Source organism: Natrix helvetica (genome assembly GCF_964273705.1).
Source record: "Natrix helvetica genome assembly, chromosome: 11".
Classification (NCBI taxonomy): domain Eukaryota; kingdom Metazoa; phylum Chordata; class Lepidosauria; order Squamata; family Natricidae; genus Natrix; species Natrix helvetica.
In genome coordinates this window covers 12,170,518-12,192,360 of record NC_138562.1, presented here as the reverse complement: position 1 = coordinate 12,192,360, position 21,843 = coordinate 12,170,518, and the positions used below count along the sequence as shown (strand labels likewise).

General features: G+C 45.8%; 3 protein-coding genes across 3 annotated transcripts; 2 read left to right on the top strand and 1 right to left on the bottom strand.

Moving 5' to 3' along the window:
• Positions 1-2,468: 2,468 nt before the first annotated feature.
• BRCC3 (BRCA1/BRCA2-containing complex subunit 3) lies at positions 2,469-12,373 on the bottom strand. The gene is made up of 8 exons (XM_081964151.1): positions 12,136-12,373; positions 10,102-10,221; positions 9,668-9,755; positions 8,437-8,525; positions 6,837-6,892; positions 4,525-4,656; positions 3,977-4,020; positions 2,469-3,109 (listed from the first exon to the last, which is right to left on the bottom strand). Exons 1-8 carry the CDS (start codon positions 12,238-12,240, stop codon positions 2,958-2,960), a joined length of 786 nt encoding a protein of 261 aa, XP_081820277.1. The 5' UTR covers positions 12,241-12,373; the 3' UTR covers positions 2,469-2,957.
• Positions 12,333-21,230, top strand: CMC4 (C-X9-C motif containing 4). The gene is made up of 3 exons (XM_081964163.1): positions 12,333-12,455; positions 18,222-18,289; positions 19,660-21,230. The coding sequence occupies exons 2-3, from the start codon at positions 18,232-18,234 to the stop codon at positions 19,827-19,829; spliced, it is 228 nt and encodes a 75-aa protein (XP_081820289.1). The 5' UTR covers positions 12,333-12,455; positions 18,222-18,231; the 3' UTR covers positions 19,830-21,230.
• On the top strand, positions 12,631-17,005 carry MTCP1 (mature T cell proliferation 1). Its single transcript, XM_081964162.1, has 4 exons — positions 12,631-16,233; positions 16,336-16,506; positions 16,642-16,694; positions 16,814-17,005. The coding sequence occupies exons 1-3, from the start codon at positions 16,114-16,116 to the stop codon at positions 16,687-16,689; spliced, it is 339 nt and encodes a 112-aa protein (XP_081820288.1). The 5' UTR covers positions 12,631-16,113; the 3' UTR covers positions 16,690-16,694; positions 16,814-17,005.
• Positions 21,231-21,843: the final 613 nt, after the last annotated feature.

The window sequence follows — 21,843 nt, the reverse complement described above, 5'->3', positions numbered from 1 at the left end:
TCAACCCTGACTGCTCTTTAGAAGGCCAGAACCTGAAGAGGGAACTCAAATACTTTGGCCACCTAATGAGAAGGAAGGACTCCCTGGAGAAGAGCCTCATGCTGGGAACGATGGAGGGCAAAAGAAGAAGGGGACAGCAGAGAAGGAGGTGGCTGGATGGAGTCACCAAAGCACTAGGCATGAGCTTAAATGGACTCTGGGGGATGGTAGAGGACAGGAAGGCCTGGAGGAACGTTGTCCATGGGGTCGTAATGGGTCGGACACGACTTTGCAGCAACACGTTCTTCACTTACAACAGTTCATTTAATGGCCGTTCAATGTTACAACGGCACTGAAAAATAATGCCTTATGAGTGTTTTTCACACTGATGAACTTTGCAGCATTTCCAGAGTCCCGTGATCAAAATTCAGATGCTTGGCAACTGACTATTTATGACCGTTGCTGTGATCCCCTTTCAATGGAGAAGCCTGATCCACTTAACAACCGTGTTAATAAACATAACAACTGCGGTGACTCACGGAACAATTGTGGCCAAAAAAAAAAAAAAAGTGGTAAAATAGGGAAAGTCACGTATAGCAACTTAGCAAACAGAAAGTCGAGGACTACCTGAATAGCCGGGAACAAATTGCAACTACTTTTAACAGGTTAACAGAGTTGGAAGGGACCTTGTAGGTCATCTAGTCCAACCCAAGCAGAAGACAAATGGCACTCCAATCTTGAAAGCTTCTTGAAAGCTTCCAAGGATGAAGCTCCCACAACTTCTGAAGGCAACTTCTGTTCCATTGGTTGGTTGTTGTTATTGTCAGAAAATGTCTCCTCATTTCCAGGTTGAATCTCTCCTTGAACAGTTTCCATCCATTCTTCCTTGTCTACCCTTCAGGGGCTTTGAAGAATAGCTTGACCCCCTCCTCTCTGTGGCAACCCCTCAGATATTGGAAGACTGCTATTATGTCTCCCCTGGTCCTTCTCTTCACTAGACTAGCCATGCCCAGTTCCTGCAACCGTTCATCGTATGTTTTAGCCCCCAGTCCTCTAATCCTCTTGGTTGCCCTTTTCTACAATGTTTGCTCAAGGTTGTGCCATTTTGTTAAGCAAGTATCCGCTGAAGCTTTTGCTGAGTTTTGCAGGCAGGTGGGTTTCACCTGGCTGCATCTTCCAGGTTCACAGCCATGAAAAATACCCTCGGTTGCCACTTCCCTTCCTCCACCCCTTCCCTGACAATTGCATCAGGAAAAAAACAACAATGAAAAGGAGACACCGATCCCCTGGAGATGAGGACCATCACAAAATCGTAATTTCCAGGGAAGGAAACCTTCATCTGGCAGGCAGGCAGGCCTAAAGTTGCTGCATTGATCTTGGCAAGTTGAAACAGAGATCAAGGCAAGAGGGAAATCCAACCGGGGCTGGACTTGCTTTCTCTGGGATAACGGCTGGTTGGGGCTCACGTTCAACACAGCTGCTTCGTTAAGAGAAGAATGTGGTGAGAATTTGCAGCTGCAGCAGCTCTTTGGAGATGCTCCGGGGGCCCTTCAGTTCTCCAAGGCCTGGCTCTGATCCTGGCCAAGAGGGGAGCCATGGGGGGGTGAGGGAAGAAGAGATGAAAGCAGTTGCTTAAACCAGTGGCGAGGGGACTTCAAGGAGAGACCCTGAAAAAGGCCATGCGCAGAAGAAACACACCCATATGGTATAACCGTGATGGTAAACCTATGGCACACATGCCACCTTTGGCATGCGGAGCCATATCTGAGGGCATGCGAGGCATTGCCCTATGCCAGCTCCAGCATGTGCCTTCTGATTTTCTGCCTTCCAGAGGCCAGGGGAGGACGTTTTTCACCCTCCCCGGGCTTCGGGAGATTTTCCTGAAGCCTGGGGAGGGTGAAAAACGGCCCAACGGGCCTACCTACCGGAATTCCAGACTTTAGTGAGAACTGCATGCATGCGCGAAAGGGGGGGAGCGTGGGGATTGTGTGTGCATGCGCTGAGGGGGGGGCATTGAATTAAGGGTGTGGGCACGTGAGCAGAAAAACGTTCGCCATCACTGTGATATGAGATAGTACCATCATGCCCAGCAGTTGCGAGTGGGAACTAGCAGAAATCAGGAAAACCTATTCGTTATGCACTGTTTTTAGGTGCCCTGCAACAAACAGAACAAGCGCCTTTTGTCCTGTGCAGATTTGTGACTTTTTCCTTTCAGTCTGAAAATTGGAAAGTCGTCCCCTCCGCCCCACACACCTCAAAATCAAAACTAATTCACCTCGGCCCTTTTGAGGTCTTCGATTATAGAATGCCCTGGAAGAGAAATCTTCTAGGATGAGCTTGTCCAGCTGAGATTTTCAAAGTTTTAAACCTAATTAAATTGGGTTCTAAAGCCACAGTTAGCTTTGCTGACTCTTCTGCATTGTTTGCGATATGTTTTTTTTCCTCTCTCTCTCTCCTTTTATATGGAACGGAGCTGCCGGGGGACAACATTCAGAAGGAATCCAATCATTTGACTTTATTCCGTTCGAAAAGAGGGGGGAAAAAAACACATGCAAAATCTTTCTTCTGCAATCAGAAACGTGACAGGAACCAGGATGAGGCAGAAGAAATAGCGCTATCTCTCAAGACCCACCGGAACGGTGCATTCCCGAGATAAATGAAGAATCAGTTGCTACTCGATGCAGCAAGGACAATGGCTGCTGTGCTTATGTTATCTGACCTTGACAACGTCAAGATCCGTTATGTTAAAAGAAAAAAAAAAAAAACGAAGTCCACCATGTAAAAAAAGTTGTCTTCCTCTTCTGCAGTTGTCTGCTGTTCTGTTCGATGGAATCCTCGCCGCCTTGAAAGGCCATTTGGCAGAGGTGGCCTTGGCGTTCTCCAGCAGTCACGGCTGCCAGGTGGAAGAAGGGGCGGGAGAAAAGAGCAGGCAAGGCGGGATGGGGCCGATCCCAGGAGCTCGGGAGCCTTGGCCTCCTTCACTCCAAGGCAGCCAGTTCCTCCAAGAGCTCTTCTTTCTCCCTCTGCAGTTCGTGCATTCGCTGCTTGTTCTGCTCCAAACGGTCCTCAAGCCACTGCAGCAGAGGCCCGCTGATGGCAGACATCTGGCTGCAGAGGTTCTTCGTGAAGACTGGCAAGGAAAGAAGGGGGGCAGCGGTGAGCGTTCAGGAGATACCTCAAGACAATGGTGCAGGAAGGGCCCAGCAGCTTTCAGCTCCGTACAATAGCACTTAAAGGCTCATGTACTGAGTCATAGTCCTTTTTACAGCCCTCTCTAAGCAGTTTTACAGAGTCGGCCCTATTGCTCCCCAACAATCTGGGTCCTCATTTTACCCACCTCGGAAGGATGGAAGGCTGAGTCAACCTTGAATTGGTCAGGATCAAACTGCTGGCAGTGGGCAGAGTTAACTATAGCAATAGCCCTTATATACCACTTTACAGTGCTTTACAGCCCTCTCTAAGCAGTGTACAGAGTTAGCCAATTGTCCCCCAACAATCTGGGTCCTCATTTTACCCACCTCGGAAGGATGGAAGGCTGGGTCAACCGTGAGCCAATCAGGATCGAACTCCTGACAATGGGCAGAGTTAAACTGCAATAGCACTTAAGACTTATATACTGCTTCACAGTGCTTTACAGCCCTCTGTAAGGGGTTTACAGAGTCAGCCTCTTGCCCCTGGCAATCTGGGTCCTCATTTTACCCACCTCGGAAGGATGGAAGGCTGAGTCAACCTTGAGCCTGGGGAGATTCAAACTGCCGAACTGCAGCTAGCAGTCAGCTGAAGTAGCCTGCAGTGCTGCACACTGTAACCACTGCACCCCCTCTACAATATGGATGACACCACCTCTCGGTATTACTGTTAGTTCCTCCTCACTAGTTACACAGGACAATTAAAATACCCTGCTGACTGATGTTTCAGGTCTCGGAATCCCAATTACATCTTTCTGAGCCTTGAGATGTAAGCAGCAGCCCCAAACTCTGGGTGGTGGAAACCTTACCTGAGCCATTGTGAATCTTGGTTATAGAATCCAGGTGGGTGAGGCTAAACAAGGAAAGAAAAGATATACCTGGGTTACAGGTATACAGGAAACACTGAGAGCAATCCCCCAAAATCACAGGCATGTTTTTGGCCTAATGACAAGGGACTCCTATTGGTTTGTGTGTGTGTGTGTGTGTGTGTGTGTGTGTGAGAGAGAGAGAGAGAGAAAGAGAGAGAGACCATGTGTAGAATATCCATCTTGCCCAGGTGATTTAAAAAGGAAACAGAAAAAGGAAGCGGCCCCAAAGGTGCTTTTTCAAGAGGCGACTGGACTTTCCTTGATTTTTTTCCTTGAAGATGTTTCGCTTCTTATCCAAGAAGCTTTTTTTCAGTTCTGAAGAAGAGAAGTCAAGAAGCTTCTCGGATGAAAAGCGAAACGTCTTCAAGGGGGGGAAAGAAAATCAAGGAAAGTCCAGTTGCCTCTTGAAAAAAAGCACCTTTGGGATCACCATGGCCTGGGTGGTTGAGGATCTCCATAGACCGAAAGCAAGCTGGATTTCACCTCACCTGTGGATTTTCCTATAGGCATCCTGCTCCTCCTGACACAAGATTTTTGGCAGTTCCACGGCCGATTCGAGGCAAACTTTCCCAATGGTATTGTGAGGGACAACGTGAATAGGGATTTCAATCCTTTCATACCTAGAGGGGAAAGCATCACACACACACAACTTAGGGGGTGACAATGGTGGAAATCACACGTTTTCTTAAAACAATAACAACATTTGGGTAACTTTTTTTTCATATTTGCTGGTCCTGGAAGGAGCTTGGTAGAGGAGACTCAGGTGGAAGAGGGACCCTACTTTTGCATGAGCCAGGGTGGCCCCAGTGGTGAGAGTGCAGTACTGCAGGCTACTTCTGCTGACTGCCGGCTGCCAGCAATTTGGCAGATCGAATCTCACCAGGCTCAAGGTTAACTCAGCCTTCCATCCTTCCGAGGTGGGTCAAATGAGGACCCAGATTCTTGGGGGCAATATGTTGACTTTGTAAACCACTTAGAGCGGGCTGTAAAGCACTGCAAAGTGATATATAAGTCTAAGTGCTATTGCTAAACACATTTGCCTATGTGACTATAGAGGCCTGTCTGCTTTGTTACAGACCGGGTTTCTTTTCAATGATGAGCAGGCCTTAAATCATGTTTACTAACTGTTGTTAGTGGGAATGTGAGTGTTAAAGCAGTTGCATTATCCCACTGATAGCTGCTTCCCTTGTTGAAATAACGGAGCAAAACGCTGGGCCCTCACTCAGCTCAGCTAATACCCATAGCACTTAAGACTTGTATACCGCTTCACAGTGCTTTTACGGCCCTCTCTAAGAGGTTTACAGAGTCAGCTTATTGCCCCCAAGAATCTGGGTCCTCATTTTACCCACCTTGGAAAGGCTGAGTCAACCTTGAGCCTGGTAAGATTCGAACTGCCAAATTGCAGGCAGCCGGCAGGCAGCAGAAGTAGCCTGCAGTACTGCACTCTTACCACTGCGCCACCCTAGCTCAATAGAATATAGAATAACATTCTACCCTTTTGCTTATTAAGCTACTGTGTTGTTACATGGTTTATATAAATATGAAGCGTTTTTGACTTTGATATATTCTCCTTTTGTTGTCCCACCCACTCGCTTCATCCGTCTTGTATTTGATCTTTTACAGCCAAAACCTGAAGCCTTTGACCCACCGTGTCTTCTTGCTTTCAGCTCTTATGACTTATGGCTACATTTCTCACCTGTTCTCTGCATTTCTTTTGCTCTTTCTCTCTCTCCCTTCCTCCTCCCTCCCTCTGCCTCTCCCTCTTTCTGCCTTTTCCTCTCTCTCAACTCTCTGGCAGAGATTTCCTCTCCATTCCCTCTTCTCCAAACAAAGAGAGAAAAGGTGCACCAATGTGCCTTGTCTCCACCCTCCACTCTCCCTTCAAGGCAGTACACAGTTCTACAGAAGTCGTTTTCAACCAAAGGCAGACACCTTAAACCAGTGGTGGTTAACCTTTTTGCCATCGCATGCCAGAAGCGGGGGGAGCCACACCCATAATTCTATGTGCCTTCCCCTCGCACATGCCCCCCCCCGCACTCTCTCCACTTTTGGCACACGATGGCCCAGTAGATCCGTTTTTCGCCCTCCTCAGGCTCCAGAGGCTCTCTAGGAGTCTGGGGAGGGCGAAAATGGCCTCCCCCCCCACCCTAGAGACTGGAAATGTCCCGTTTTCCTGACTTCTGGTTTGCGTTCAGTTTTTTGCCCTCCAGAGGGTGAAGTTTGGAAATGGATTTCCGGGTTGCCCGTAGGGCTGTTTTTCACCCTCTGGAGGCTTCCCTCAGGGAAGCCTCCGGAGAGCGAAAAATGGCCAAAACTGAAGGCCGAAATCAGCTGGCCAGCGTACTGGAGCTGACAGGGCAATGCCTCGCGTGCCCTAAAAAAAAGCTACACGTGCCACCTGTGGCACGCGTGTCATAGGTTTGGTATCACGGCCTTACAGTTAACAAAGTCAATAAAAGATACTTATTCCATGCCCATGAATTATGGGTGTGGCTCCTCCCACTTCTGGCATGCGTGTGCACACACACACACACAATTAATCATCTTATTAAAACTGTTTTATAATGCTGCAGGAACTCTGGATTCACAGTATAAAAGGTGGGGCAAAATAGCTGTTGCAGAGGGTTAGTAGGATAGAGATAGGGTAGGTAAGGTGTACAGGATTTCTTTTCTCTTCACATAGTTTACTACAGAGACGAAAGAATTACATGCACGGGGGAGAATTACTAAAACTGAAATTGAGAGAAAAGTGTGAGAGGCATTTTAAGTTTGCTGTGCGGATGTTCAACAAAATCCTTACTCAGAGCTCTTCTGGGCTTGAATGGACTGGAAACAGGTATACAAGACTCGGCCCGTCTGCATCAAACAAAAAATAATAATAATTGATGGTGTGAAGCATGTTAGTGACTCTCTCTCTCTCTGTATCTCTCTCTCTGTCTCACACACACACACACACCTTCCCACATATACACACAATGTAGCTGTTTACTTGAAATTCACCCAATCCAATTTTCCACAGCAGACAAAACCATTTTCTGGGAGTAAGAAGAGGGGAAACTGTTGAGGGACAGGTTATTATCAAATAGGGTTTGGTGTCATATTATTCAGTCTGCACCCTGATTAAATATTCATCTCACTGCTTTCTAGCTAGAATGAAACCAGATACACTATATTGCCAAAAGTATTTGCTTACCTGCCTTTACTCGCATATGAACTTACTGTAAGTGACATCCCATTCCTAATCCATAGGGTTCAATATGACGTCAGTCCACCCTTGGCAGCTATAACAGCTTCAACTCTTCCGGGAAGGCCATCCACAAGGTTCAGGAGTGTGTTTATGGGAATTTTTGACCATTCTTCCAGAAGCGCATTTGTGAGGTCACACACTGATGTTGGATGAGTTTACGTGGCCTACCACTTCGTGGCTGAGTTGCTGTCATTCCCAAACACTTCCACGTTCTTATAACACAGCTGACAGTGGACTGTGGAATATTTAAGAGTGGGGAAATGTCACGACTGGATTTGTTGCCCAGGTGGCATCCTATCACAGTTCCACGCTGGAATTCACTGAGCTCCCGAGAGCGACCCATTCCTTCACAAATGTAAAAACAGTCTGCATGGCTAGGTACTTGATTTTATACACCTGTGGTCATGGAAGTGTTTGGAACACCTGATTCTGATTATTTGGATGGGTGAGCGGATACTTTTGGCAATATAGTGTACTTGAGATGTGACCCCATATTCCACATTCTGTTTAGTTTGAACGAAAGGTCTCCTGTCATTTATTTCTTTCCTAATGTTCAGTTATACTCTACTAGAAGCACATTATATTCATCGACTTAATTTTCATCAGCATTGACCAATTTCATCCACGGGTACAATTAAACTCAAAGACATTAATTTCAACCTTCGACTAAGGACCCAAGAGGAAACGTTATCTTCCCTCTAGGAATTGTTATCGTATCTTCCACTGTTTTATCAATCATTTTTGAAACCCATTGGTAAAGTACACAAGCCTGGATATCTGGACGGATGCTTTGAGGGAAGGAAAGCCAGATTGTTGCAAAGTTACCATCCTGTGTAGCTAAGCTCATGCATTTTTCAAACTTTACGATTCTGTATTGGGTCACTGACACACCCAATTGGCATATCAGGGCTGCAACATCATGCGTGGAAAGAAGAAAACAAAATGCAGGGAATCTACTTTTTAAACCCAATTTTAAAACCAATGCTCTTGCAAATCATGCTGTAATTAAAACCACAGGAGTGGCACTAGATTTTAACAGCTTCTGGCTACACTGACTAGAAAGAGAGCAAAACACTTATTCCAGAATGAGGTCAGATAGCAAGATACCCGTCCTATGAGAGGACCAAGTGTCATTTATCCGTGTTCTATTTACCTTTGTGTTTTTATCTTCAATGAAACAAGAGAAGATAAGCCCCACAAAGCCTTGGTCCATCATCTGATACATTGCTTGTGTGCGCACATCTGTAGAAAATCATCAACAAAAAAGGTGTGAGATTTCAAACATCTCTCCTGTACAGAAAATGTCAGTCATGGGACTATTGGCACCAGATGATCACGTCAAAGAAATGTTCCTTTTTTCCAGAAACAGCAGAAAGCTTCAGGAAAGAAACTAAGCCAAAATCAAGGTGACCATAAAAGCTAATGAAAACAAGGAGAGTTCAGTCACAGAGTCCTGGAAATCAGCTACTTGTCCAGTTGCAATCTTAATTAGTTTATTTTACTGTCATCTAAACGAAATGCCATCTTCAGTGTACATTATAGCTATAAAAATAAAACACACACACACCTCCTTCACATTCTATACAATTGAATTGAAAACCCCCTGATATTGCATTAATATTGCACTATACAGTAGAATTCAATATGGTTACTGCCCTGCGATAGAAGCTGTTTTTCAGCCTATTTGTCCTTGTTTTTATTATCCTGTACCGCCTGCCAGATGGTAATAGTTTTGAACTTTCTTAAGGCAGCGGGAGCTATAAAGCTCTTCCAAAGAGGGAAGAGGGCAACCAATGATCCTCTGGGCAATGATGTTAACCTATCTTCAAAATGTTGGAAAATACTGATTCTTTTTCCGTGTATGTGACTTAAAGCAGTATATTCCTGACCTCACCAAAATATAACGAATTTAGACAAGAGTTCAATAAAGCAGATTTTTTTCGAATAGGTGAAAAAATATTATTTTGCTATATGCCAGAATCAGTGCTGGATCAATGCACGCATATTAGAACAGTTACACACAGTTTAGTTTCAATGACCTATTTCTGTACTTCAATCTTCTCAGATCAGATTGGATAGAATCATAATTTAGCAGAAGGTCAACGACTCAGTTCCAACTGCCAGAAATATTTCTGCCAGCCAAGAATAGCTGATCTGATTAGAATTAGAACTAATTATCAAGTTCACTAATTATCAAAGCACAGTCTAAGTGACTCCCTTCAAATCTTATCCAAGTCAGCAAAGGCTCTCATTAGAACATTTTACCAATTCAAATAGTCTTGGGAAAGAGGCTGGCAGAAAATAATTTCAAGCATCTAATCTTATCCTTCCTACCATAATCAGTTTGGTACTCTTACTCTTACTTACAGGACACCGTGTCTTACCTACATGTGATGGCCACACTGTTATGTGAGGATGAGAGTGATACCAGCCTACAACTCTCATGGGGCGTCCTGTTAATTCAGCCAATCTGTGTGTTAGTTAAGGGTGTTCAAAAAAATAATAATCCAAACCCCTGCCAGAAAAGGAAGCACTTTTTACATTGTGCAACAGCAGCACTAAATTACATTTAATTTATTTGCAGCCCCATCAAAACAGTCATTTAATAAATCCCTGGAATAAAGCTTTTCTCACATTTAAACAAGCAAGAAGGGTCATTAGGAAGAAATACCGACAATCAAAGGAAACACACTTCAGTGCAAACTTCTCTTGTAGTGTAGAAAAAGAAATTAGTAGAAACTGGAAGTCTCTTTTCTAGGTCGCAAATATTTATCTGCTTTCAAACTAACATTAATCCATAAACTCGATAAAAAGATATCTCGGCTTCTGTTGAAGCAGCTGAGAGCTGCTCGGGAGAAATTTCCACACGGTCTTTTCTTTTATCTGACCTGCGCAGTATGATCACTGAGTGAATGTGAACAATTCGGCTTGTATCAACCTGGAGATAACAAAGACGAAGAAAAAATATATTATTTGATAGGAAATACAACACGAGATACATTTCATTATTGCTATCTGCATGATACAGTAAGCCTCTGCATCAGGTTACCATGTGTAAAGAGATCCCTTCAAGCTATCATCTTATCCGTCTCCATCTCACCTCTCTGTGACACTTTATGTATCGCACAAGCTTGGAGCAGCTACTCTGGTTTAGGTTGTGGGTATTACAATATGAAACCAATCTTGTTTGATGTTCAGTTCCAGCTTGTGGAAAGACGAGTTGTGTAAAGGCACTTTGCGCCACATTATATTCATTCAGTCACTGCAAATAGGTGTGTGGGCGCACGTGCTTCCTTCCTATCAATTTCTACTCTCCAGTATAATTCCCATTGTAAATTATTGCAATGCATATAATTGCCCTGGCAACATGTGGAGACCCAACTCTTCTTTTGTCGCAAAGCCAGTTGCGCAGAAAGACAGTCTAAGCTTTCTTAGCCTAGCATTACAATTCAGCCTTCCCTAAGCAATATAGCCAGAAAGGGATGCTGCAGTGCCCAGCCTTGGGAAAAGGGAAGAAAAGGTTGTTGGGGGGAATAAAGGAGACACGCATGCATGCAAGCATATATGTGCATGCATGTCAGTACATATGATTGTGTGTGTATATGATAGGTGTATGTATATTCAGTACAATAGGGACGCAGTGGCTCAGTGGCTAAGACCCTGAGCTTGTCGATCAGAAAGGTCGGCAGTTCGAATCCCTAGCGCCGAGTAACGGAGTGAGCTCCTGTTACTTGTCCCAGCTTCTGCCAACCTAGCGGTGCAAAAGCATGTAAAAATGCAAGTAGAAAAATAGGGAACACCTTAGGTGGGAAGGGAACAGCGTTCCGTGTGCCTTCGGTGTTTAGTCATGCCAGCCACATGACCACTAAGATGTCTTCGGACAGCGCTGGCTCTTCGGCTTTGAAACGGAGATGAGCACCGCCCCCTAGAGTCGGGAACAGCTAGCACATATGTGCGAGGGGAACCTTTACCTTTATTCAATGCCATATGCATTGAAAGCCAAATCTGGCCTTAGGTTCTACCTCAGTTTATCTTCCCAATAAGCAACTGATTGGATAGAATAAAAGCAACCTCCCCTTTGCATAGGAAATCGGTTACATGTAGTCAAACATGTTGCATATTTGCATCCCATAATATCACACGGGTTCATTAAAATGACATCAGAAGCGGTGTAAATTGTAAGGAAAAAGGTTCACAAGAGAGATAAACCAGACCCCAATTTGCACTAATAAACTTTTTCCTATCTGGAGCCAGTCTCCAGCTTGCTTATCAGTTGAGCAACGTTAAAAGCTAATAATTATTTTAAAAGAGAGAAAATAAATCGAATTTAAATACAAAGTAACGACATTAATAAATGACAAAACCCATATCATCTCCCTCTCAGTGTACCTATGTATCTTTGGTTTGTATGTGCCTATACGTCTGTATATAACTCCACGTTATATAAACATAAACACATTATTTCTAATACGTACAATATTTAATAAATTCATTTAATGAATGTTTGACATTAATATCATTTAATAACCATTCAATGATTGAACATTACCAAAGGCAATACATAAAATATTTAATAAAATAATTTTAACGAACGTTTGATGATAATATCATTTAACCATTCAATGATTAAACATTATCAAAGGCAGGGCAGAACCACAATACTCAAAGCACTAAAAAGCAAGGAAACTACACAAACGCCAGCTAAACCTCCACTGGTCCCGGGTCAAGGCCGGGTTCGCCTCCTCCCTGCTCGGCCCCCAGCCAGGCGAGCCTGTGGGCCGGGGACATCGGGGGGAGCTCGTCCCTTTCCTGCGTCCCGCTTTGGCTCCCCTGCCCGTCGCAGCGGCCGTACCTCCCCGATGCAAAGCCCCATGACTTCCTCCTTCTCGGTGCTCAGCGCGTGGTTCAAGCACACCAGGAAGGCGTCGCCCTCCAAGTGCGCCGCCTGCACCGCCATCCCGGCTGGCTCCGCTCCTCCTCTTCCGACGGTCACCGTCCCGGGAGAGGCGACGGACAGGCGTCGAGCCCGTTCCTCGGCTTGGCTGGGCAGAGCCCTTCCGCCCTAGGCCCGCGTTTCCCGGACAACGCCGACTTCCGGTCCGTCTCGCCGGAAGTGCCCGACCTGGCTCCAGCTGACGCGCTCGCGAGTTCCGCCGGCGCCGCTGCCAGCAGGTCGGTTCCGGCTGGGGAGGAGGGGGTGGTGGAGGCGGTGGAGTTGGGCAGCGCGAGCTGTGTATGCGTCGGTCCGCGGGGCGAGGGAGAAGAGGCGGCGCGGGTCTCCCGTGGGCCGCCCGACCTGCTTGGCTTGCCCTTCAGCCGGGAAAGGCAGCGTGTGTTGGGGTGGGTTGGTGTTTGTGTGGCTGGCGAAGGGAAGAGCGACCCCCCACCCCCACCCCTCATCCTCCGTGGGGAAGGGGGCTGCTTGGACGCCCCCTCCCCCCGGGGACGTTCTTGCGGGGGGAAAGGGCGCAGAGGAAAGGATGAAGCCCCCCCACTCCCGACCCCTGGGTTGAGGGGCTCTGCCAGGCAGGCTGCAGCCCAATAGGCAGAACCCCTTTCTCTAATCCAGGCGCTCCTCGACTTACAACCGTTCGTTTAGTGACCGTTCAGAGTTAGAAAGCGACTCACGACCCTTCCTCCCACTTAACGACCGTTGCAGCATTTCCACCCACCCGCCCACCGTCACGTGATCGAAATTTGGACGTGTGGCTCGTATTTATGACGGTGGCAGTGCCCCCACGCGACGCTCCTCTTTGCGACCTGCTGGCGAGCAAACGTCACTGGGGAAACCGGATTCGCCTGAACAACAGTGTTTGGAACTTAAGTGTGGTGCTGATTCACTTCATCACCACGGGGGAAAGGTCGTAAAATGAGGCAAAATTCACTTAGCAACAGAAAGTTTGGGCTCAGTTGCGGTGGTAAGTCGAGGACTACCTGTAGGGGCTTCTTTTTTATCTGGGGAGAAGGGTGGGGGGAGCTGGTGATTCTACTCTGGAGCAGGGAGCCAGGACCTGGAGAAAGAGGTGAGGGTAACCTAAGCCAGGTTACCACTACCCCCCTCCATAGTTGGGTTCACACGACACTCCCAACTTAGTAGACAAACCTGCTTTCCAGGTTTGCAGTATGTTCAACTGGAAACTAATCCAAGTATCTGGGTTTGGACAGAATGCTAAGTCACACACGAAAGAAATCCAACTATGGTCAACTCTAGCCAACATATAGTATATAGCTGTTGGGCGTTGGAACTAGCCCATTGTCAAGGTGTTATCTGAACGCTGCCACGCCAATTCTGCCTTCCCCTTGTCTCTTTATTGGAATGTGATCAACAGGAAATCAACCCCAGCAGGTGTAGCAGCAGATACTTTAGGGTGGAGATACGTAGATGGGAAAGATTTTGGCTGCAAGGTTTCTATTAAAATGTGGGAATGTAGAGCCTCCCATTTCCTCCAGGCTTCCAAAATCCGAGTGGAATTGTAGGTTTGCCTCCGTACGTCATATGCAGAAAGCAATCTCTTTCCTTGTCCCACATTCAAGGAAATTGGGAGAATACACCTGCACGCACACACCAGATAAATGTTTAGGAGGCTGCAGGAATCTTGGCCTTCTAAAACTGAGCTTCAGAACAACTGCCTGGAAACAGACAAATCGCGCTCACAAGAGGCTCGCTAAGCTTGCAGAGACGGCTTGCTTTGGGTTAAGCGTGTTGCAGCCGTGATGCGTGGCTTAATAATGCTGCTTATGACAGATCTGTCTTTTGGTTCAGTCCTGCCACCATCTCTACGCTGAGTCTTTTCTGCCTTGTGTTCCGTAACAAGCCAAATTCAGCACTTAAGAAGCAAACCGAAGGGTGGGGGGAGTGAAATGAGCTGCTTTTCTCCAGATCTGGAGGTGGCATTACGAAAAAATAATAATAATTCATCACCAGCTACCCCTCTGGTTATGTTTTCTTACTGCTCGGCACAAATGGAGTCTAAATAGACTTCAGCGAACGTTGTGTATTTTATGAGCAAATTGCCGACCTCCGAATTAATGCTATTAATAGAATGTGAGCTGGATGTTGCAGCGATAAACGTATACTGCTCTGATTCTTACTGTGTGGATTAGGAGACGCTTTGAAAGGACTCCGGTGCAGCTTGGGAAAGTGTTATTTCGTCCAACCAAATATAGGCCAACATTTCTCCCCTCTGAGTCACCCTCAAAAATAGCTCCCTGGTGAGAGACGCCCTTTGTCGTTAGAGTATCTACTGAGTGCTGGCAAACTACAAGCAGGAGCATTTTTTAAAAATTCTGTTGGCTTTCTGTATTTGCGGCAAGCTGTTGGTTGTGCGTCTGTGAGAGAAGGGGATGGGGTTCTTACATGGAGTACACGTTTCTTGGGGAAAGATTCTTGCATCGTTTGGGTTTGGTCCTTAATTGTGTCATTTGAGCAGCTCTTGATGCCTTTGGCATATTTAGTCCTTTGAGCCCAAGAGGTTGCGGTAGAAGTCTCAAGCTCAGAGGAAGAGCCTTGTACCTTCCTGGGCTTATTCTGTATTCCTTCGCAGTGATCAAATGCAAAATTTTCTTTCAAAAGTTGGCCACCAAAGCAGTTAATTGCATAGTTTTCTTTTCTGTTGCTACGCAAAGTGTTTTCTTACGTCAGTTTAGAACACCCTCATTCTCCAGTCACTCTATTCAACATGTGTTAAAGATGTTTAAAAAAATGAATACTAGAAATATATATGTTCCTTTCCCAACACTGTCACCCTCTCGGTGTTGAATTTTGTTTCTTGATTTGTCCTGGATATGACAGCAGAATGCTACAAAAGATTTCGCTTAAAGTGCAGTATGTTTTTTTTTGCATCTTCCTTTTTTTAATTTGCCAAAAAGAAGGGCTAAATTTGTTTGTCCTTATACTGGAAGATCTATGGGGCACACTTGCAGCTAATGCAATTGGGATACTAAATAATTTCCATTTTGCTATGCTTTGCCAACTCTTCAGCAATTCAGTTTTACCCCTAATGAAGGAAAATGAGGCTTCTTTTGAGAGAGATTTTTGCCCTTCCTACTATTCCGTATACGTATCTACTTTACTCAACACTTAAGGTGGTTTCAAGTAACAGCAGCAGAACGTATACTGCCCGCAAATCATCAGTTGTACCTATTCTTAATTTCAGATTTTGTAGTTTTCTTTTGTTTTCTCCTCCCAAAATGGTCTAACATGGTTGTGGAGACATTGAATTGAAAGAGAGGTTTTTAAGAAGAGATTGGACCACCATTTGTCTTGAAGGGATGTAGGATTTCCTGCCTAAGCAGGGGGTTGGACTAGAAGACCTCCAAGGTCCCTTCCAACTCTGCTATTCTATTCTAAATAACCGAAAGGCAAACTATCAAGCGCTCCTAAGGCCACATCCAGACTGCAGATTCACTTGCATTTGTGTTTTTCACCCTCAACAGCTTGTGGGTGTGTGGACTTCAGCTCCCAGCTGGCTGGAGAATTCTGGGATTTGAAGTCCACGCCTCCTAAAGCTACCTTGGTTGAGAAACATTGACTTAGTCCTAACTATTGATGAAGGCCACTGGTAGATCATATCGTAACTGACCAACCACACTTTTGTCTATTTGAAAGACCTTTCCAGTAGAATCCATTTGATCTCCATTTCTGAAACTCTTTTTTGTTTTTTAACATGCTCTTCACGGTGCTAGGACGCTGCATGCCACCTGGCCCTCCCTCCCTCCCTCCCTCCTGGCTCCACTTCTTTGCAAGACTAACCATTGCGTAAAGTAAAGGTAAAGTTGGACGTGTAGGCATGGGAACCGAGGGTGGGCCTTCCTAGCCAAGTAGCAAGGCATGGCAGAAGGTGAGGAAGGTGGCGACGACGCCCAAGTCCCACCTGTCCGCCTCTGGGTACGGCGGATGGGCGTCTACTGCGATGAGAACCAAGCAACATGGCTGGTGGCCCCAGAAGAGGTAAGCTCCCTGGTCTCCTTTGCTTCCCTGCCCGGGTTCGATAAGGGCGATTTTGGCCTTGAGCTTGCCGTGACTCTCTTTTGGGGCTTCTCCCTCCTCTAGGAAGGAGGGACGCTAAAAGCCCGGATCAGAAGAATCCCTGTGCCCCTGGGCGAAGCTGTTCGCCCCAGCCGCCTTCCTGCTTCACAGCTGCCCCACATGTGGCAGCTCTCGGAAGGGCCGCGGTACCGGGACAGTAACTCTCGCATCTGGGGCATCGAACACCACTTAACGGTAGGTGACGTCAACCTGGCTCGGTGGAGAATTGGTGGAAAGGCGGTCCTGACAATCGTCCATCAGCTGGGCTCTTACAATAAACTCACCTGGACTCTTACAATAAACTCACCTGGACTCTTTGGGTCCTTGCAGGTCATGGGAGTGGAAGAGCTGCTGTTGAAACTCCTGACCAGCAATTAAACCCGGTGAGGTTTTGCTTCTCCTTCTCGTCTCCCTCCCGAACCTCCCTTGCGTTCCTATGTTGCGTTTCCGCTTTCTTTGACTGACGGTGGTTCTTCCATGCCGTTTTCTTTTTGTCTTTCAGGAGCTGCAAACGCTAGGACGGTGGTCCCGTTTGTGCTTTTTTTAATGTGTTAACTCCTAGCACTCAAAATGCCGCTGCCTGCGAGGCAGGGCACAGTGTGCCACTCTCTTCACCGCCCACAGCAGCATCGCCCGAGAGCTTAGGACAGGCAGTCAAGGAGAGTGCCATGGTCAGTTGAAAGCGGAGGGGCAGTTTTAGGTAGGCGGACCGGACCTGCTCCTCTCCTGCCGGAAAGCTGGTCAGGATACCATGATTTAAAGAGCGGAGGGGCAAGCCATGGCGATGATGTCCTTTGCCCTCCTGCTTGCAGAGCTTCGGGGTTGGGGGGGAGGGAGGTTAAAATGGAAAGATGGACCTCATTGGCTTCTTGATCCAGTAAAGGAGGTCGCAGCTTCTTCCTTGAATGAACCGCCTTGAAAAATACTGTGCTCTTTTTACCGACCGAGGATGTTGTGTGTTTGGTTTTTCATCTTGTTAATTTCTGGTAGCATCACCAGGACTTAACACTGTTCCCTACATGTTTTTACCAGACCAATGACTCAGAGGGGAGAACCTAGTTTCCAAAATGCAGCATATTGGGGGCCTTCCCCCTCCCTTCCACTCCTCCCTTCCTTCCTTCCATTCCTTCCTTCCACTCCGTCCTTCCTTCCATTCCTTCCCTTTCTTTTCCTTTCCTTCCACGAGGAATTACTTTCATTCATCTTCCATTCAGTCAACATCATTTCTTCAACGCATGCACTCCTTTAAGTACTTTAGTTTTCATCCTTTGAGTGTGTTAAATTATCCGACAAGTTTGTTTCACGGTGTTTGTAGTAAAGGAAGGCGGTGCCAATGTGTCTTTCTAAGTGTCATTCTAATGTTTAGGATAGGAGCCTAACAACTTATCAGTTGATAAAGCTCAGAATCTACTCAAGGAGGGACCATCTCTCTCTGGCTGGGTTTATCTACCACACTAAGCTAAAGAAGTTTTGATTATGGCTTAATCTATGATACGAAGCTGTTTCCTGTAATGGTGGCTTTTGGCTTTGTTGCATGAATCCATCAGATTTTATTTTGGCAAGCTGGGTTGAAAAGCAAACCCGGTTAGGACATTGTAGTCCTTCTCGAACTTTCTCCATCCAATGTTGTCTCTTGCTTGGCAAGCTCTGGGCAAGGCAGAACTCCCCTGGACTCTGCCAACTCTCTCAGGTGGCATGTGGGGAGGTTGACAGTGGACCCTTTTCATGAGCAAGAAAATGGACTCTAAAGGAAGGTTCAGAAAATCCTTGACTGGCTGGATCCTCTAAGACCAGATTCCGGATCGGTGATGGGTGGCAGGGGAGACGGAGTTTTTTTTGGATGGGACCTTAGCAACTCTGGCCCTCTATTTTGCCAGGATAATGTTTTCCTTTCTGTTATTTTTTTCTAGTTCCTTGGTTATGGCCGCAAAAGACCCCTGTAAGAAACATGCCTGTGAAATCCAGAAATGTTTGCAAGGTAAGCGGATTCCCTTAATTTTGTAGTTTGATTGTTAAGTAAATAGATGCCCTTTCCTTGCTCTTCAAAGCATTTTTAAAAAAAGAAAGTACAATTTAATTGTAACCAAGCGGAGGACAGAAAAGCCTCATTTTAAAATGCACAATTCTTAGCAGAGAATGATTTAAATGTGGGGTGGAATCCGCTGAACCGGTAGGGACGATTGTCCTTCGTTCTGTGAACTGATAGTTTAAAAAAAAAGCTTCCGACGATCGCCTCGTTCACAGTTGAGCCACGCGATTGTCGGAAGCTACTTTTTTTTAGCTTTGTAAAGCATTTTTTCCCTGCTGGTTCGGGCGAAGCAGCAGGAAAAAACGCTTTAAAAAGCTAAAAAAATAGCTGAAAGTGAAACAAAAAATTGGCCACACCCACCCTGTCACATGACCCCCCCATACCACCACCAAGCCATGCCCACAGAACCAGTAAAAAAAAAGTTTGGGGGGCAAATTATGTTTCACCACTGATTTAAATCCTATCTGTTTCCATAGCCTTTCTATGACTTCCCAGCACTCCATGTGCAGCTTTTAATGCTTGCTGAGATGGTGGGGCTGAATGTTACTTCTTTCTGGAATAAACAAGATTTCCTTCCCGGTTTAGCTATTCATGTTTATCCTAAATTGGTGGATGAAGTAGTTTTTGCCATGTTTCTTCTACTTTGTGTTTCTTTCCTTTACAACTGGCTGTATTTTAAGAATGTTGAAGCTCTTCAGAACAACAAAATGCGACAGGTATCTGATCTATACCTGTGTATTTGTGTCAATTCCTTGCGCTCTGTGAGCAATTCCTAAAAAGTGCCAGCTTAAATTGTAGCCTTTAATTCAAATCTTCCTCCCAGACATAGAGCTAGGGACCTTAGAGGTTTTCTATTCCCACCTTCTGTCCAAGGTCTCCCTGATATAACACTGAGTATTGATATCGTTAACATTTGAGCTAACCAAGTATTTTGATCTCACATTAAATTTGAAGATAATTAAAATTAAATGCAGTTACTGTAGCCATAAACTTCATTTTGTTTTCTTGCCTTGTCGAAAAATTGTGATTTGATTACATCTTCTGGAGACCAGAAGGTCCCTTCCAACTATTCTCCTCCTCCTCCTCCTCATCTTCTTCTTCTTCTTTTCTTCTTCTTCTTCCTCCTCTTGTCCTCCTCCTCCTCTTCCTCCTCGTTCCTTTTTCCTTCTTATTCTATTCTATTCTATTCTATTCTATTCTATTCTATTCTCTCTTGGAAATTGAGTGGGATGTGTTCATTTCTGGTTGTAGGCCTATTTTGAAGGGGATTCTGCCCAGCTTCCATTCTTTCACCCTTGGTTTTTCTTCTTTCATTGCAGCAAACCACTACTCGGAATCTAAATGTGAAGCGGTCTTCCAGGAGATGAGACGGTGCTGTGCCCGGTATCCTAAGGGCGTATCCCTCTCTTGTTCAGGCTTTCAAGGGGAGGGAAAAGAGAGAGAGAAGCAGGTACCAGATCCCAATCAACCCCCCATTCCGAAGCCCTGAGGGAAGCCCGTTCCCTAGGAGGGCCGAGCAGCCTTACCTGCCGTCGACGTAGCTACCGCGCTATACCTCAGTCTGTTCTCTTGCATGGGAGGGCTTACTCCCACGACGCAAGCCGGCTCCTCTTTCTCCAGACCCTGACGGAAGACCCGAAGACAACAGCAGCCCGTGGTCGGCCGAAGAGTAGAGCTCCTAGCACTTTTGTTGTCAAAACGATGTTCCTGCTGTAGCCTTATTGTAAAGTAGATTGGAGTAGAATGCCTTGATTTGTGAATAGTCCAGTTTCTTGGTTCTGTTGTCCAGAAGAGCAATATTCCACCGGAAGGTGAAATCCAGCCTGGTTTTTTTGCTGGGTGTCAAATTTCAGACATATCTCGTTTACGGTATGTGTAAGCTTAAGTCCTTCGTTGAAACGCAAAGCCTTTACGTTCGCGGTCGTCATTCCCCACCGTTTGAAAGTTGTCCTTTTCCGCTGGCAAATAAAGCCCAGAGCGCCAGCTTTTTAGCTCAGCGGTAGGTTTTCCCCGAGGTGCCCGCTGGCAAAGTTGAGATGAAGCCACCCGGTTCTCTGGGCTTTCGATTCGGTAGAGGTCAAAACCCAATTGCACAATATTGGTTTTATGTCACGCTGTGGTAGAAGCAGCTGATTTCAGGGATAGCTGTGTTGTGTGTGCTGAGTGGCCTCCTTTCCCTATTTGTAAAGCAATAGGCACTTTTCTGGAAAGACAGAGTTGCAAGTATTATTTTTGAAATTCAACATTTTGCTATTTTATGCGGATGAAATCCCATTTCTACGACGGGAAAAAAGAACGTTAAGTGTAGCACCCCTCTCCTCTTCACCCCCTTCCCCCAATTTTGACCAAATCAAATATTTCCCAAGGGATTTGGGGAGCACCCTTGACAACTCTCGCTGTTCTGTATCTCGTGCCTCCTCGGTGTCGAAACCATCGCAAAATAACTGCAATGTTGTGTATACCATAAGCAAGGCTTTTTAGCAAAGCTGGTGGAATGAGATTCTGACCCTGTTGCAGTTCAATAAATACTCAATCCATACAAGGATATGATCATGTCATCTTGATACTTAAAGCCCAAGAGAATAAAACTTGTATTTTTGAATCGCCTTTCTTGGACCGAATTATGCTGAAGACAAGACAAAAGTAGCTTTCCCATCTTGCAGTAAAATCTGAAGCCACTGAGAAAGGCATAAATGTTGAAAGTCTGGATAGTTGCCAAGAGAATCCCTTATTCAAATCCGATGAGTGTCGTGAGCAAACATTCAACAGTCGAAGTCAAACAACAGAATCCTCCAATATATATATATATATATTTCATGTCTGCAACTTTCAGTAAAGTGTTCCAAGTTGTCAGGGATTGTTGAGAGTTTGCTGTATAGCTCAGCAGGACGATACCTGGTTTCTACCGTGTTTTCCCCAAAATAAGACACTGTCTTATTTATTTATTTTTGCCAGCAAAAAAAGCACCAGGTCTTATTTTTTTAGGGGGGAGGGGGTGTCATCCACTAACTCCCCTCACTTGTGTGCATCGCCCCAGGGCCTCTTTTTCGCTATCAGAGGCCTTCAGGAACTTCATCTGGATCGATCCGAAGCTCAGTTATCAGCTACAGAGGCTTCGGGAAAGGCTTGCAGGCTGCAGAAGAAACGGGCCAAGGGGTGCGAGGCGTGGTTGCAACTGTCCAAAGGTAAGTAGTAGGGCAGCTCCACCACCCCCCCATCCCAGCTTAATTTTTAGCTGTGCACCCTGGAGTGGGCAGGATCTTAATTAGGGCTTATTTTGGGGATAGGGCTTGTATTGGGCGCACATGTAAAAATCAAGCTAGGACTTACTTTCTGAGTAGGTCGTATTTTCGGGGAAACACGGTAGATATGAGGCTTCGAGCTTAATCTCTAGCTTTTCCAAGTACAATCGAAAATGCTCTAGAATGGAATCCTGTATTCCTGTTTTCAGCTCAGTATAAACCAGATATAGGCATGTGCCCTAACCAGCATAGCCAGAATCA